The sequence below is a fragment of the Cetorhinus maximus genome, chromosome 4 (assembly GCF_964194155.1).
Source record: "Cetorhinus maximus chromosome 4, sCetMax3.hap1.1, whole genome shotgun sequence".
NCBI classification, from domain to species: Eukaryota; Metazoa; Chordata; class Chondrichthyes; order Lamniformes; family Cetorhinidae; genus Cetorhinus; species Cetorhinus maximus.
Window position 1 is genome coordinate 108,811,638 of NC_135882.1, and position 18,709 is coordinate 108,830,346.

An 18,709-nucleotide genomic window follows, 5' to 3' on the forward strand; every position below is an offset into this window, starting at 1 on the left:
TTGATCCTGGGGAAAGGCTTGCCGCTGGCCTGTTAAGTGCCTCAGTGGCACAAGATGTGGTGGGCCTTCTCGAAAAATGGCAATACGGAGGGCCTTGCCACCTCTCTAGCTGGCGGCCAAGACCCCCATTGCCTGCCCAATTATATTAAAAATGTAGAGAGTGATGCTATCGATGTTGCCTTTGACACTGATGATAAAATATTCAGAGTATTAACAAACATTGAGGAAACAGGTGAAGGTGCCAACTTTGCTCCTGAGGATTGAGAGTGACACTGAGGATGTAAAGAATGATTAGCGGAAATCATAGAGTAAAAATTGTAAATCTAATTAAACTAGAGTTAAGCCAAATGAAGTAAAGCAAATGTATGGAAATTTATTTGAAAAAAGTATTTGTTGTCAAATAATGTTTTTAAGTATAATGTGTGTGAATTTAGGTATTTGTGTTTCATATTTGTGGGATTAAAATTTTTAATTAAAATAGTTGTGTGAAAGAAGGTAATTAAGTGAACGGTTGAACAAAATGCTTTGGATATTTAGTCCATATGTCCGTAGGGCAAATATCTCAGCTATCACTTCATAAAAACATTTTCTTTATCTTATTCCTTAAACCTTATCTTTAACTTTCGCCCCTTTATTTCCTGGATGTAGGATGGGTAACGCAGCTTGTATAAAATAAAAACAAACTGCTGGAAATGCTCAGCAGGTCTGGCAGCAGCTGTGGAGAGAGAAACAGAGTTAACATTTCAGGTCAACGACCTTTCATCAGATATTATCCAAGTATTCATTACCTTCTCCAGATTGCTAAGCTTGTCTTGAGCCTGTTTCTTCTCCATCTCTGCTTTTGAAAGGTTAAGTTTTATCATTTTCAATTCTTCTTGTAAAGAAGTGGTCCGAGCTGAAAAAAATGTAGTCATTATCTGGTTATTCATTTGTGCTTAGGGATATTCTAGAAGAAATGCAACAACAACCTATTCCATCAAGACGCCACTCCCATGCTGCCACCCTAGTGGCCTTTAAGGTAAAGCCAACACACAAATGCAATTTTACGTTATACAGGCCATGGGTCCCAGGTTTGATCCATGGTCTGTGCTGAGTGAGCAGATCGCAATTTGGTCAGCAGTTGGAATGTCATCACTGATCTCACCCCTTGGGCCCTGAGGCAAAAATCAGTCAGTGTTCCTCCTTGCAAAAGTTATTCAGCAAGTCTTGCTCCTAAGTATTCAGTGAGGAAAGAATCAGGTTCTGTTGTGATACTGTGCTGATGCTCATCATCTCAGTTCATAATACAATGGCTATTTGGATTAGGTACTGCAGGACTTCTAACATCCCTAAACCCAGCAAGAGTTTTCAGGACCAGAGACCAGAGAAATGAAAGCTAGAAGAAAAATTTAGCATGTCTGTGGGTTGACATCAATTGAACAAGGAAAAATCTGAGTGTTACAAGCCTAGAAACAGGTTCATACTGATCAACCAGGACCAACTGGGTGCAGGGTACAATCCCTATAGCGGAACAGGTAAGGCTTAGTGGGCCTCGGGCCTCATTTACACAAAACCAGACACCTACTGAGCATCCCCAGGCAGCTCACCAATGGAGAAAATTTTAATTTCCAGCCCCTGTGCCACTATCAACATCCTTCAGGTAGGTTCTAGAAGAGAGGGAAATGGATTGGGAAGATGGTCAGGCACCACAACTGCGGGGAGGCGATTGGGAAATAGATGGGGCAACGATAAGGAAATGGATTTGTGGGGGGAACAGCAATCAGGAGGGGGAGTGATCAGGGCTCAACAATAGTATATGGCACAACTTTCATCCACCCAAAAGTTCAAAGAGACTACCACCTGTTTCTGAAGCAGGCCCTGTACTTCCGGTAGGTATGAGCACATGCACCCAGCCACCATATTTGTTTATTTTTTATTCTTTTCACGGGATGGGAGGGTCACTGGCTAGGCCACGTTCATTGCCCATCCCAAATGCCCTTGAGAAGGTGGTGGTGAGCCACCTCATTGAGCTGCTGCTGTCCACAGTGCTGTTAGGGAGGGAGTTCCAGGATTTTGACCCAGCGACAGTGAAGAAGCGGTGATATAGTTCCAAGTCAGGATGGTGAGTGGCTTGGAGGAGAACCTGCAGGCAGTGGTGTTACTATGCATCTGCTGTCGTTGTCCTTCTAGGTGGTAGAGGTCACGGGTTTAAAAGGTGCTGTCGAAGGAGCCTTGGTGGGTTGCTGCAGTGCATCTTGTGGATGGTACAGACTACTGCCACTGTGTGTTGGTGGTGGAGGGAATGGATGCTGAAGATGGTGGGTAGTGCCAATCAAGTGGGATGCTTTGTCCTGGATGATGTCCAGTTTCTTGAGTGTTGTTGGAGATTAACTCATCCAGGTAAATGGAGAGTATTCCATCACACTCCTGACTTGAGCCTTGTAGGTGGTGGACAGGCTTTGGGGAATCAGGACATGATTTACTCTCTGCAGAATTCCCAGTCTCTGACTTGCTCTTGTAGCCACAGTATTTGCATGGCTGGTCCAGTTCAGCTTCTGGTCAGTGGTAATCCCACGATTCAACAATGGTAATGCCATTGAATGTCAAGGGATTCTCTTTTGTTGGAGATGGTCATTGCCTGTCACTTGTGTGGCACGCATGTTACTTACCACTTATCAGCCCAAGCCTGAATGTCCAGCAGGCTGCTTTGTCCTGGATGGTGTCCAACTTTTTGTGTGTTGTTAGAGCCACACTCATCCAGGCAAGTGGGGACTATTCAACCACACTTGTGCCTTGTAGATATTGAACTGGTTTTGAGGTATCAGGAGGAAAGTTACTTGCCGCAGATTTCCCAGTCTCTGACCTGCTCTTGTTGTCACAGTATTTGTATGGCTAGTCCAATTAAATTCCTAGTTAATGGAAACCCCCAAAATTATACATAGGTTTTTCCTAATCTTTTCTTACTTTTAGTGATAAGTGGGCAAGTACTGCTTCAGTATCTGAAAAGTCACCAATGGTATAGAACATTGTACAATCATCAGCAAACATCCCCACTTGGTCACTGATGAAGCGGCTGAAGATGGTTGGGCCTAGGACACTACAGAATCACAGTGCAGAAGAGGCCCTTCGGCCCATCGAGTCTGCACCGACACGTGAGAAACACCTAACCTACCTACCTAATCCCATTTACCAGCACTTGGCCCCGAGCCTTCAATGTTATGACGTGCCAAGTGCTCATCCAGGTGCATTTTAAAGGATGTGAGGCAACCCGCCTCCACCACCCTCCCAGGCAGTGCATTCCAGATCGTCACCACCCTCTGGGTAAAAAAGTTTTCCACACATCCCCCCGAACCTCCTGTCCCTCACCTTGAACTTGTGTCCCCTTGTGACTTGGTACAGCTGCTCCCTATCCATCCTGTCCATACCCCTCATAATCTTGTACACCTCGATCAGGTCGCCCCTCAGTCTTCTCTGCTCCAATGAAAAAAACCCAAGTCCATCCAACCTCTCGTCATAACTTAAATGTTTCGTCCCAGGCAACATCCTGGTGAATCTCCTCTGCACCCCCTCCAGTGCAATCACATCCTTCCTATAATGTGGTGACCAGAACTGCACACAGTACTTCAGCTGTGGCCTCACCAAGGTTCTATACAACTCCAACATGATCTCCCTACTTTTGTAATCTATGCCTCGATTGATAAAGGCAAGTGTCCCATTTGCCTTTTTCACCACCCCACTAACATGCCCCTCTGCCTTCAGAGATCTACCTTGAGGAACAGTGCTGTCCTGGGACTAAGGTGCTAGACCTTCAACAACCACAACCATCTTCCTTTGTGCTAGGTATGATTCCAACCAGTGGAGAGTTTTCCCCCTTATTCCATTGACTCCAGTTTTGCTAGGGTTCCTTGATGCCACACTCGGTCAAATGCTGCCTTGACATCAAGGGTGGTCACTCTCACCTCACCTCTCAGTTCAGCTCTTTTGTTCATGTTTGGACCAAGGCTACAATGAGGTCAGGAACTGGGTGGCTCTGGCAGAACCCAAACTGAGCAACAGTGAGCAGGTTATTTCTGAATAAGTGCTACTTGTTGGCATCACCAACGACTCCTTCCATAATTTTGCTGATGACCGAGAGTAGACTGGTGCTGCGGTAATTGGCAGGGTTGGTTTTGTCCTATTTTTTGAGGACTGGACATACCTGGACAATTTTCCATATTGCCAAGTAGATGCCAGTGTTACAGCTGGACTAGAGCAGCTTGGTTTGGGGTGTCGCTAGCTTTGGAAGTCTTCAGTACTATTGCCAGAATTTTGTTTTGGCAGTATTGTAAGCTTAGACCTCATTTTACATCTGTAAAATTATCACTAAGAGTGAAAAAAGATTAGGAATGACCTCTGTATAATCCTAGGGGTTTCCATAGACTAGCCATAAAAATACTGCGACTACAAGAGCAGGTCAGGGGCTGGGAAATCTGTGGCAAGTAATTCACCTCCTGATTCCTCAAAGCCTGTCCAACGTCTACAAGGCACAAGTCAGTAGTGTGATAGAATACTCTCCACTTGCCTGGATGAATGTGGCTCTAACAACACACAAGAAGCTGGACACCATCCAGGACAAAGCAGCTCGCTTATCAGTACCTCATCCAAAACCTCAAACATTCTCTTCCTCCAGCTCCGAAGCACAGCGTAAGCAGTGTGTAGCATATACAAGATGCACTGCAGCATCTTCCATGGCGGTTAAGTGCAACAGATGAATGGGAATATCACTGCCTGCAAGTTCCCCTCCTAGTCACACACCACCCTGACTTGGAACTACATTGACGTTCCTTCATTGTTGCCAGGTCAAAGTCCTGGAACTTCCTTCTTAACAGCACTGTGGGTGTACCTATACCCGATGAACCACTGCAGATCAAGGAGACGACTCATCACCTCCTTCTCAAGGGCAATTAGGGATGGGCAAGAAATCCTGATCTTGCCAGCAATGTTCACATTCCATGAAATTATAAAAAATAAATAAATAACTAAGTTATTACTAGTTGGAGATCAGAACTGTTATATAAATACATAGAAGTTACAACACAGAAACAGGCCACTAGGCCCAACCAGTCATGTTAGCATTTACCCTCTGCAAGTAAATAGTTCTGACCACATTTACCCATTTTGTTTGTTATATTGCTTCAATGCCCTTTCCTTAACCATACCATAATTTTGAATGATGACATAAATTCTGCCCTAACCACCAACACTGCGTGAATTCCACAGCCTTAGAACTCTATGGGCAAAGGAATATCTCCTACATTGTTGTGATCACTGTTCCCAATACTCTCCTACTGCAACATGCTCCACTTCATTCCCCAGAGCTAGATCCAGCATTGTTTCCTTCCTCATTGAGCTGGAAAAACAATGACCAAGAAAATTCTCCTGCACACATTTCAGCAATTCTTCCCCATCTTTGTTCTTTACACTGTTACGATCCCAATCTATATTAGGATATTGAAGTCCCACATTATCACTACTCCGTAGTTCTTGCATTTTTCTATCACCTGCTGGTGCATTGGCTTCTCCATCTCCTCCTGACTATTTTGTGGCCTAAAGTATTTTGTGGTCTAGAGTATATATCCAGTTGTGTTATAGCTTCTTTATTGTACCTGAATGTCAACGAAATAGGGTTATCTTACCAAATAAAGTATCTGTTCCAAATATCTTACATTTAATTCTGTATCTGGAGCCTCTCATTCTTATCCCTTCAATTACTGGACACAGTCTGCTTCTGTTTGCCTTGTGCCATCCATTCATAATTTTAAAGGCTTCTATTATATTGTCATTAAATTTGTGTTACTCCAAAGGAAAAAGACCCGATTTTTCAAACCTTCCTTTGTATCTGATACGATGGCAATATAAGAGACCTAGCTCAAAGAGGAGGAGGATTGGGAATGCAATTCCTGACTACAAGGTAATCAGGAAAGAGAGGAAAGAAATAAAAGGAGTGAGGGGCATTGGTTGAAGAACTGATCAGCAAAATTAGTACAGCACTGGAGAAAAGGATGCAATTGAGGAGTCAAGACGCCTTACTTGGTTAGCATTAAGAAACAAAAGAGGAGCTATCAGCGTAACGGGCAGAGAGGGAGAGGAATTCCCCAAATGTCGGTAAGAGAACTTTCTTGATCAGTGTGTTTCCAGCTCAAAGAGGAAGGAAAGGGTACTGGATCCAATTGTGGCAAATGATGTAGGGCTAGTGGAGCATGTTTCAGTGGAAGAGCATTTGAGGAACAATAACTTGCATTTATATAGCATTAGCGATCATAATACCACCAGGTACAGAATAATTAAGGAAAAGGACAAGGAAGAATTGAGCATAAAAATATTTAATAAGAAGAGGACTACCTTTGGTGAGTTGAAGTGGGATCTGGATTAGGTAAATGGAATCAAAAATTGGCAGGCAAAACAGTAATTGAACAATGTGTTAGAATCATATCTCAAGGCTGAATTTTTCTTTTGCAAAATGGAAGGACATGGCATGATCTGGACATTTGGATGTTAACCTGGGATTTTTTTTTAAAAGGTCATAAGTTCACCTTGGAACTGTCAGCAAGCAGGCCTCTTCCAAGAAATCACCTGACCTTTATGGTACTTGAGGAAAATCTGGCTGTTTGTTTTGAACTGCAATCACTTTAATTCATGGATAAAAAAACTGAAAGGGAAGGTTGGTAACTTGCTGGAAATCACATGGGTGAGGGGAACCTGCTTGTTTTGAAGGCAGTCTTGTTGGGGAACAAGCTGAGGAAGGAAGGCTACCCTACCTGGCTCCCTCTCTCTGCCTTGCCTAAAAATAGTGTGTGGCTATCAACCCAAGTGTAACCAGTCTGCATTTGGACCTGCAGAGCTGAGGCCAGTTGGTGAGAACTTCCAGACATCCGCAGGGACCAGTGACATATGGTCTTCACACAAGGGAATTCCAGGTTGACAGCATCGAGACCCTACTGCCTTTATCCTTTATTTTATAACCCCCATCCTCCAAAGCCCATCTCTATTGGGAGATTCTATCTGTTTGTCCTTTGTTTGTGTGTGTGTGTGTGTGTGTGCTGGGGGAGTTCTTTAGGAAGAGATAGATAGTTATGCTTCCCGGTTACAACTGTGTGTTAACCAGTACTTGCAACTTGTTTAACTTATTTTAAAACAAACTTTGTTTATCATTGAGTTTTTTGAAAGAAACCTGGTCAGAATCTCTTTTCTTCTGGCTACCAGAAGTATAGGTACACAATTGGCCATGTCAGTGAGAAAATTAAACATTTAAATTAATGGTATGGCCTGCGGAGTAGTGGGGCTTGATAATTCGTGCACTCCTCCCACCGCAGTGCGGATACATTTCCATCAGGGGAAAAGGAAGGGCATGTAAAGCTGGAGCTCCCTGGATGACTAAAGATCATAGAGTTAAAATAAGACAGAAAAAGCATCCTTGATAAATGTATGGTTTATAAAACAGTAGAGAACCAAGCTGAATGGAGAAAGTATGGAGGAAAACCATAAAAGAGATGAGGGGCAAAGAGAGTGTATGAGAATAGATTAGTGACTAATAGAGAATAGTACTTGTTGTCCAGTAGTCACCCTTTGGTTTGCTGGGGTGGTTCAAATGCAGATAGCACAGTTGACCGCCACAGAATGAAGGCATCCTGACTGATGGCAGGATACCAGGCATTGATCTGCATGACACTCTGCCTACGGTCATACACCAGTTGGATGCAGAGGAAGTGAAATCCCTTTTGGTTTCATTATAGGGCAAAGTAGACATATGGTGCTCAGAAAGCGATGTGCTTGCAGTCAGTTGCACCCTTCACCATAGGGAGGCCTGCAATCCTAAAGGAGCCATGTGCTTTCTCTATGCATTTCTCTCCGGCAAGAGAGAATAAAATGTAGTTAATGCACAATGAATAGAGCGCACCAGCAACACTGTTATGCCAAAGTAGAATCAAACTGAGTTGTTGCAAATATTGCCAACTCTGGCCTCAAAGAGGCATAAAAGTTCACCGTCACTTTGACAGTTACTGGCGATGGGTCCCGAGGTTGCAGTAGATGGCAGATTTCAGTGAAGTTGTCCTTACTGAAGCATAGATTTTGCACACATTGTTCCTCACTGAGGCTCAGATAGAAGAATAGCTCCAGGAACACCCTGGACTGGTAATGGCCTCCTGTTGAATGGCATATGCCCTCTACCCTCCACAAACCTTTCCGAAAGCTTGTCCTGATCAGAGTGCCCTACGTTCATTTGCCAAGTCATGCTGTATTGTAAAGGAAATGCAACATGTCTGGGAACAACTGGTCTTGAAGTCAGCAAAAGCTTTTACAGGAGCTGCCAAACCACTCCCTCTAAACTATAAAAAGCATTGAACACTCATAGAATTGAAGCAACAACCAGAACATATCAACCAGCAACTAATCTGTAAACAGTTGATGCGTTTGCTGGGAGGATCTTCCTGCTGTTGAATGAATGTTCAGCTGTGAGAGGTTAAGAGGAACTGTTAGCCAGAGCATGAAAATGGGACCATTGCCATTAAATTAGAGTGCCCATCATAATTTGCCTGCTCTGACTATTCCCAGCAGCTATTCACTGCGCATGTGCCAACATCTTCACCATGTGGCATCTGATGTGACTCACCCCAAAATGTGCACATGCTGCAGGCGCTGTTTTGGTCCCTAAACAGCACCTGTCAGAACCTAAACATTAGGTGCCACTGATCATAAATTTGTGCTGTCTGTGTCTCAGTGAGGAATTTTTCATCTGATTGGTCGAATAGCCCTGCTGTTGCCTTACTGTTCACAGATCTCCTGCAGAGGATGTCACACAGAAACAGATGGTGGATGAGGGGTAATCTCCACTGACAAGGCTGTGAAAAGTGTGTGGGCAACTGTCGACTAGGTGAATGCCACTGAGAGCAAAATCTGGGCCAATAATTTCTATGGAGGTCATAGTGCCATAAAGGAGCAACACCATAGATTGATTGAAGCCTCTTACTTAAGTGAGTTCCTCAGTGCCACCATAGGGTGGTGCTGATCAAACAATAATTCTTCTGGGGAGAGGAGGGAAGGGGAGGGGAGGGAAGTCTGAGGAAGAGGAGACAAATTTTCCCACTTGCCAGCAGGAAGGAAATAATCCTAAAATCACAAATGACAACATATCATTAACAAATATCAATTTCCAAATCTGCTTTTATCAATTTCTAAATGTTGCTTACCTTGCAAATCACTGATCATTTCTGAGCCATGGCTGCGAACTCTCCTCTCGGCATCCAAAGCAGATTGTTGTTGGATAACATCCTTCTCCAGCTGTAGCTTGGCATTTTCTAAAGCTCGGTTTCTCTCTTGTAGTTCACTATTTACCGTCTCTAACTGACTCATGGTCTTTGATAATTCAGTTTGGTTCCTCCGTAACCTTGCTGCTGTGTCCGATTCAGATCGTAGTAAGGCATTAGCTTCTTCCAACTATTAATAAATAACAGCATTACATTTTTCAGGCATACCTTGCTTTTTTGATCTTGAAAAACTTCAGTATATAGGTTTAGGACTTACTTGTTTTTGTAACTGCACTATTTTCTCATTCGAAATGTGAGAATTCTGGCTCATTTTCTTCAAGTCCTCAAGTTGCTCCTTTTGTGTAGATACTACAGACAAACCAGTGAACAATCAAAAGTTACAGCCCCATTATCAATGTAACGTAATTCATTCTGCAAGGGATCTTCTATTGAATTAATTTCTAATGGGCACAAATTTCAAGAAAATATCCAGGACAAATGACCTTGTTCAATGCTATATGATTCAATGATTTTAATCAGCAAATGTGAAAAAGCGCTTACTACTTGCTTACTACTCTTTGTAGTTACCTCCTGCTCTCCGCTTCCCACCTCCCACTCATCTCTTCCCACCCCTCACTCATCGTCCCGTCGTTCCCTCTCCCTGCTTCCCTCTCCAGGCCCCATCTTCCTTCCACTTGCCGCTTCCCTCTGCTGGCCCCCTCACTCCCTCCTACTTGCTGCCCCTCTTGTCAACTCGTTTGCTGCCCCCCACTTCCTCCCACTCAACGCCCCTCTTCCAAACCCCTCACTGCTTCCCTCTCCCTACCCCCTCATTCTCCCACAAGCCGCTTCCATCTGCTAACCCCCTTGTTCCCTCCCACTCGCTGCCACTCTCCTGACCCCCTCATTCATCATTGCCTGGCACTTGTGTGGTGTGAATGTTACTTGCCACATGTCAGGCCAAGCCTGGATACAGTCCAGGTTTTGCTGCGTTTGGACTTGGACTGCTTCAGTATCTAAGGAGTCACGAATGGTGTGGCACATTGTACAATCATCAGTGAACATCCGCACTTCTGACCTTATGGTGGAAGGAAGGTCATTGATGAAGCAGCTGAAGATGGTTGGGCCTAGGACACCATCCTGAGGTACGCCTGCAGTGATGTCCTGGAACTGAGATGATTGACCTCCAACAACCACAACCATCTTCCTTTGTGCGAGGTATGACTCCAACCAGCTGAGAGTTTTCCCCCTAATTCCCATTGACTCCAGTTTTGCCAGGACTCCTTGATGCCACACTCAGTCAAATGCAGCCTTGATGTCAAGGGCAGTAGCTCTCACCTTCCAAGCTAACTGACACAGGCTTCATTGCTTTTGTGGGGAGTTTTGAAAAATAGAAACACAAACATAACTTTTATTAACTAGTTATTAATGGAATCACAGCATTTGGAGTTTACTAATACTGCCACTGGGAAAGAACCATTTCTTCTAATCTCTAGCACTAAATCCTGCTTTTCCCATGGATCTTCGCTACTGCCCATTGAAGGTTGGGTATCCAAAATTCCTCATCTGTCATTGAATAACTTCTTTCTACTTATATTCAAATGTCCTTGGGAAGCACTCTAGTGTTTCATAAGTTTGGTGTTAAATTGTCAATATAATTAATCAAACAGGCACAGATGAAGAAGAATATGCTAAAATACAGTTCAGTGCACAAAACTAACAATTGTATCATTTGATGACCAAAGTTTGCACTAAGGAAGGCAGTGACGTTTTAGAAAAAGTATGACACTGCAAGAGTATAGCCATTGAGCTCACCCTCATTTTCTAAATTTCGCCTCTTTTCGGCCTCTTGCTCCACTTTCCTTTGGTATTCGTTAATTTTGTGCTGTAGCATTACTTTTTCCTTTTCAAGCTGAGACACATTAACCTCTAAACTTTTTCGTGCATTGCCCTATGGATAAAGCCAAATTTCAAATGAGAAACAAAATCAGATTGATGGATCTGACTACATTGAAAAATATCATATTCAATAAGTTGCCATGATAGTTTCTGAATGTGAGTATGACCCACTCTAAAAGCCTAAAACTATTGGTATGCCAATTTCTAATGATGCTGGTGATTCAAGATAGATTTTTGAAAATTCTTTTATATTAAAATGCAGATAAACTATAAAATCCAATAGTATGTGAATTTAAAAATATTTCAATTGAAAAGTAATCATACATTTTGAATTAACACACTTTGTTGACAGGAATAGAACTCACACTTTGTTGCATACGACAAACAAATCCAAACTACAGCAAATATTTCTAAAACCCAGTATTGTTACAGTTTGGATGCTCCAACTGTAAATGAAGAATAACTGCAAGTTTCATATTTATTGTGTAACATTGGTGAAGTGTTCTGAAAAACTCAAATACATCACATTTTAAAATGTGCAATTTTCTAACAGAACTATTTAAAAATTTTGTGAATGGGAAATATATTCACGTAAACATAATGGTGATACTTGTGTAAGAAATAGAGTAAATTATAAACAAATTTGAATACAAAGCAAATTACCTCATCATCCAGTTCCTTTGTTATTTTCTCTAACTTGGTGTTTGCTGACCTAGAAACAAAACCATTGAAGACTTTCATAAGAAAAACGAACAAAACACAGTGTGCGCCCAGATTCTTGCCCACTACCCTTTGCGGGAACACCTTTATCCGTACTGCAGTTTCAAATATGACATGCATCTATGTTCATAACATGATTTTGGTGCTGCACTCCTAAAAGAAGGCTCCAACAAATTAAAAATGAACAGTTCATGACAGTGCCTTACCTGGATTTTTGTTCCCATTCATCCTTTAATTTTATTTCATTATGTAATTGCTCCTCAAGTTCATAAATTTTCTTTTTCAAATCTTCAACCTTAAAAGCAAGATAGCTAAGGTGAAGTGCCCATTGATTAAGCTATTTTCTTCAAAATTTCCAAGATTGAATATCAAGCAGCAAAAGACAGAAATACATAGCATCACTGGGTACATTTAAATTGCTGTGGATAAATATTACAGTAGTTACCAATATTCAGGTACTGTGCAAAATTTTCTCTAAAAGGTTTGCATTTATATAAACACCTCACCTGACATCCTCACTGCAACATTAGTGTATCAACCTACCTTATGGGTCACATCTTGATTTGGGGATTGAATTTACAACCACAGTCAGACATGGAAGAGTTGCCAATTGAGCCAAGCTGACACTTCTGAAATCTTGTTGTAATGAATGCAGTGAATGATCATAAGACACCTTCTCTGAAGCAATTATTGGACTATGGTTCCTGCATAGATAAAAATCAACTAACTAGCCTGAAGAAAATAGCTAGAGTTTTATGATAAATTCTCATTCATCATTAATGTGCCAGAGTTGCTGAGTTCTTTTAATAATGCACTGATGTGCAATGATCACATAGAGGCACTAAGGATTTGAAATGTGGCCTTTTCTGCTTGCAAAGTTCCACTAGCATTTTTAATTGAACTTAGCATTACGAACAAACATTTTAGAAATGTTTTATGTTCCAACTATCATCTGTTTAAAAGTATTTTGTAACTTTCCATTTTAAACTCAAACGCTAAAATCAAATGTTTTAATTATACCAATGTGTGTTTCATGCTTTGCAGAAGTATGTAATGTTTATCCACACAATCTTACTTCTCCTGTTAATTTGTATAACTGACGACCTGTAATTCTATCGGTACATGCACCACTAACATTAAATCACACAAAAATACATAACTTACAGCATTATTACAAGAAGATTTCCAAAGTGTCATCTTGGCTCAACTGGTAGCACTTTCATGTCTGATTGTTTTGTAACTTTAAAGCAATTTCACAGTGTGGTTCACTTATAACAGATAGAATGTGAAGGTTGCAAATAATATAAAGTTAAGTTCAAATTAATCTGGAGAAATATGGTTTAGAGGGATTGTTCCAAGATGAAGTAGTTTTTAGGGTTCCAAGTGACATAAGCGTATTTTGGTGGGTTTTTTTTTCAGGTTCTTTATAGTTTGGGATAAATAATTTAAAAATTGATTTACATATTTAACTTTGAATTTTAAGCCATAAACATAAGTACCGATGAATGAAGTCATCCTTTGATAGACAGCTATGGCCTCTCCATTCTAACAGTTAACTCCCACCCAAATGATTCCAGTGATACTTGTTCCAGCACATTACTTTGATGAGGAGGCATGGTATTGATCCCTTTGTATGAAGCACTTCCTAATGTCATAGTCAAATTTAATAGCTTTGCCATATAATATGAATGCACACACAGTAGGATTACTGGAAAGCAATCATCAGCAAAAACCCTGGGCAACTTTCCTCCTCTCTAAACCAGGATTACTATGACAACTGTGGTGTTCCTATTGCTGTTTGGATTAAATCATCTGTGGGTCGAATCAAAGCTAAGATATTCCGATTCATATAGCTTAGGTATTCAGTGAATAAACTTGCTGAGCCAATTCATCCTCAATACAACATTGGAGACATTGCACTTTAATGTGGCTCAGTTGATCACACTCTCACCAATGATGATGAACACATTGTTCTGGGTTCAAGTCCCATTCTGGGGCTTGAGCACAAATCAAGGCTGACACTCCAATGCAGTTCTGAGGGACTGCTGGCTGCTCAGGTGGGTGTAAAAGATCCTATAGTACCATTTCAAGAAGAGCAGGGGTGGAGTTATTCCCGGTGTCATGGCTAATATTTATCCTTAATCAACATGTCAGGAAATTATCATATTTTCTTAATATTATTGTGGGATATTTTAAAGCAGACTTGTGTGTGTATGTATAGTTGTGTGTGTGGCTAATTTAATTAAACTAGAGATAATTAGACTGCAAGGTTTAAATTATCAAAGAAGTGAGGTATAAAACAGGCGCTTGAAATGTAGAAACGTAAAGCTAGGGTGAAGTCTCGGGAGAGACAGCATGAATGAAATTTGCATTTTTAGATATGTGGAGAAGTGTTTGATTTTCAAAGAGACATGGAAGATGTTTACAACTGGCAAGATATGTAAGGCAAGAGATTATGTTTATTTTTCCCATAAGTATTGGCCATAATGATAACATGAAAGATTTTTATATTCTAGGAAAAGTAGCTTCTAAAAGCAAGTTGAAACAATGGGATTTATAAATCAAAAGACACAAAATGTATTTAAAGAAGGGTGGAAGGCTGAGTGAGGTGTGGCCATGTGAGATCTTGAAAGGTGACTGTCTGAAACAGACTGAAAGAAAAAGCCACTAGCCACCCTGAAGAAGTTTGCTGCTCCAGTAACCAAGGATGTTAAAATTCTTTTACATTGTCCAGTGGGTGCTTGTAGTAAAATTGCTGGATTACTTTATAAATTTGGAACCTATTTGGACTGTTGCCTTAAAGGGGGTGTGTAGTTGGGAGTCTGGTTAAATAGAAATTTTGGGAACTATTATAACTGTGTAACTGTAATATCGTGTGTGTTTAAGTTTGTTGTTCTTTTGTTAATAAATGTTTTAATTTAATCTTTAAAATCTCTAAAGGTGGTAGTGGACTCATTATTTCCAATTTCAGTACACGTAATAAAAACAAATTGCAAAATCATTGTGATAGCATGGCCAAGTTTCCCCTGCGGATTTGGTCAGCCTAGCAAATATCACCTGCCATATCATAACGCAACATCACAAAATCAGATTATCTGCTCATTATCACTGTGCTGTTTGTGAGGGTTTGCTGTGTAAATTGGTTGCTATGTTTCCTACGTCACAACAGTGACTACACGTCAAAAGTACTTCATTAGCTGTAAAGTGCTCTGAAATGTCCCATGGTCATGAAAAGCACTATATAAATGCGAGTCTTTTTTGCTTTGATATTGCGCTCCCCATGTCCAAAACCAAATCATGTATCAGCAACAAAAGTGGGTCCAGCACCAGCTTCTGAGGTACACACTTCCATCTTGTTCTAAACTTAGCAATATCATTAATATGAATCCTTAGTTTCCTATTATCAAACAGCTTTCTATACCTTTGTCCTCCAGAATTAGATTTCCCCCTTCATTCCTAAGCAGTTCTATCCCAACTACTGATTTTATTCTTACCAAGGGCCTTAATATTTCTTTTTAATTATTTGTTAGCCTTTATCCTCCTAATCTCCATATTCACATCCCCACTACACATTTTACATTCTTCATTACTCTTATCATAAATCTTCCTTTTTAAATGCCGTAAGCCTACATCACAACTCTCTTCTTAGGTTTTGGAAAGTTTGTAAAGCCACCTGAAAGAAAATCTTGAAGCAAGCATTGAGAAAATGCAGTTTCTCATTCTGTTCCCTCCACTCCTCTCCAAAAATACAAATTATTTATTTCATACAGAATGTTTTGAGACAAGAGTCTCAAAACAAAATAGGGAAGTGTTGTTGCAACTGTACAAGGCATTGGTGAGACCGCACCTGGAGTACTGTGCATAGTTTGGTCCCCTTACTTGAGGAAGGATGTAGTTGCACTGGAGGCAGTTCAGGGGAGGTTCACTAGATTGATTCCAGAGATGCAGGGCTTGTCTTATGAGGAGAGATTGAGTAGCTTAGGCCTATACTCGCTAGAGTTTAGAAGGATGAGAGGAGATCAAATTGAGGTGTATAAGGTGCTAAAGGGGATAGACAAAGTAGACGTGGAGCGGATGTTTCCCCTTCTAGGGCATTCTAGAACAAGAGGCCATAGTTTTAGGCTAAGGGGTGGTAGATTTAAATCAGAGATGAGGAGGAATTACTTTTCTCAAAGGGTCGTGAATCTGTGGAATTCACTACCTCAGAGTGCAATGGATGCCGGGGCGCTGAATAAATTTAAGGAGGAGATAGACAGATTTTTAATTAGTAATGGGTTGAAAGGTTATGGGGAAAGGGTGGGAAATTGGAGTTGAAGCCGAAATGAGATCAGCCATGATCATAATGAATGGTGGGGCAGGCTTGAGGGGCTGAATTGCCTACTCCTGCTCCTAGTTCTTATGTAAGAGTTCATATTTTAGTAACAAACCATTTGCAAAAAAGAAGTTTGTCTTCTGGATTGCAGATAGCAATGCAATTTAGGATGGCTACACAAACAATCATGCCTTTTTCTTACACATTATTCAAATATTATAATCTGAAAACAATAACATAAAATCCTTACTTGACTATTGTCTACAGTTGAATTAGATCTACAGTCACTGGCTTGTCTAGAGGTACCAGATGAGTTCCTATAAAGAGAATGAAAATACTGAAGAATTTATAGAAGCATTTCAAACCCTTCTCAATAAAATGTTACGTTAAAACAGTTAATACTAAAAATCAAATTATACTTGACCAGCTTCATTCAAACAAACTGCTGTTTATAACAATTTTAATGATATCTTGAGATGGTACAAAGTCCACCTAATGACACTTAGATCTGCTTATTCTGTCATAATACCAAATGAGAGAATGCATTCATGTATGATATAAATCAGAAAAGGCCAGAATATAAAAATGCAAGAAGGTGTAGGATGTTTAAGTAACATGGGAAATCATGGAAGTTGCCATCTAAGGGTTAACATATAACTTGTATTTATAACAATTCAACATAGAAAACATCCCAAGTTGCTGAGCAGAGTAAAATAATTAGAGGTGGTGACCTAAATCTTGGTTTAAGAGACAGGTTTTGAGTAAGTTTTTAAAAGGAGAGAGAGAAGCAAAAAGCTATAAAAGAGGGATTCGCACAGATGAAGGGGAACGTTTGTTATTTCAGAAACCAATTTGGCATGCTTGCCTCACAGGAGCACTTCACAGCACTCTTTGTTGGTGGTCCATTTGTTAGGCCATACCCACTGCAGGAAAACTGAAACAGTCTCAATGCAGTCCAATTTCAGGAGAGAGTCCTAAGACATGTGCTAGGCCCCTCTAACATATGCAAGCAGCCCAAGGCCTGTTTTAGGCAGCTGCCAGGGACCCCTGAAAAACTGCCCGACCTAACATTGAACCAGACATATTTCAGGTATGTTTGGAACACATGATGTGGCACAGCAAAGTTGTTGCTTTTTTGCCTCAGTTTTCGGCCTGGAAAACAGTCACAATGTGAACCAATTTTTACCCTATAGAAAGAGTTGTAGCACGAAATGATACAACAGTGGAAGTTTCTGCCATTCCCGACTGAACGGAATAAATGGGAAATGCAGAACACTCCAGATTAAGAGGTAAAGAGGACAAAGCAGGGGATTTGAGTCTGGGGAGGTTGTTCAAGTAGGATGGGTGATGCTATGTTAATGCTTGTAGTTGAAATAGGGGGACAGTGAGGCAGTACACGTTAGTGAGGATGGAATGTTGTTTCAAGTAAACAGTGTGGAACAAGAGTGACATGAGTTTGGAAGTGTTAGACATCAGGGCACTGCTGGAGAGTTAAAGTCAACAGGCAATAAAAGTATGCATAAGGATGTCAGCAGTCACAAAGTGAGTGCATATTTGTGCCTTTGCAGTTGCTAATTTGGAGATATGCATGAGTATACGAAATAGGAGAAGTAGGCCATTCATACCCTCAAGCCTGCTCCGCCATTCAATAAGATCATCGCTGATCTGTTTGTGTTTCGAATTCCACGTTCCCACCCACCTCCGATAATCTTTCAATCTTTCGGTTCCTTCACCCCTATCCCACCCCCACTAGGGCTATCTGTACCTTGCTTGTCATGCTTTCTACCCTTAATTAGCACATTCCTTAGATAATATCACCACCTTCAACACCTCTTTGTCCTTTTGTCTGTGACATCTTTTGGTTATCTCCACCTATCACTGGCCCTCTATCCAGCTCTACTTGTCCCCCCCACCCCCCCCCCCAACCCCTTTAAACCAGCTTATATTTCACCTCTCTTCTATTTTTACTTAGTTCTGTTGAAGGGTCATTTGGACTCGAAACGTTAACTGTGTTCCTCTCCACAGATACTGCCAGACCTGCTGAGTTTTTCCAGGTATTTTTGTTTTTGTTTTGGATTTCCAGCATCCGCAGTTTTTTGCTTTTATCCAATAATCTTTCATTCCCTTGCCTAACAAGAATCTATCTACCTCTGCCTTAAAAATATTCAATGGCCCCGCCTACGCCACCTTCAGAGGCAGAAAATTCCAAAGTCTCACAACTCTCAAGAGAAAAAATTTCTCATCTCTGTCCTAAAAAGGCAACCTCTAGTTTTAAAACAGTGCCCCCCTAGTTCTGGACTCATCCACAAGAGGAAACATTCTTTCCATGTCCACCTTGTCAATATCATTCAGAATCTTACGTACTTCAATCAAGTCACCCCTCGCTCTTCTAAACTCCAGTGGAAACAATCCCAGTCTGTCTAAGCTTTCCTCATAAGATAACCCACTCATTCCAAGTGTCAATCTAGTAAACCTCCTCTGAACCACCTCCAAGGCATTTACATCCGCCCTTAAA

General features: G+C 41.1%; 1 protein-coding gene across 2 annotated transcripts in view; it reads right to left on the minus strand.

Annotated features, from left to right (window-relative positions):
- rock1 (Rho-associated, coiled-coil containing protein kinase 1) overlaps positions 1–18,709 on the minus strand; it is a 224,903-nt gene that overhangs the window by 73,614 nt on the left and 132,580 nt on the right. For both annotated transcript variants that reach the window (XM_078540622.1, XM_078540621.1), the window contains 7 exons: positions 16,445–16,511; positions 12,089–12,177; positions 11,826–11,874; positions 11,079–11,214; positions 9,541–9,632; positions 9,207–9,453; positions 789–895 (listed from right to left, as the gene is read on the minus strand). In XM_078540622.1, the coding sequence (XP_078396748.1) occupies positions 789–895; positions 9,207–9,453; positions 9,541–9,632; positions 11,079–11,214; positions 11,826–11,874; positions 12,089–12,177; positions 16,445–16,511 (787 nt within the window). The remainder of the gene's footprint in view (positions 1–788; positions 896–9,206; positions 9,454–9,540; positions 9,633–11,078; positions 11,215–11,825; positions 11,875–12,088; positions 12,178–16,444; positions 16,512–18,709) is intronic.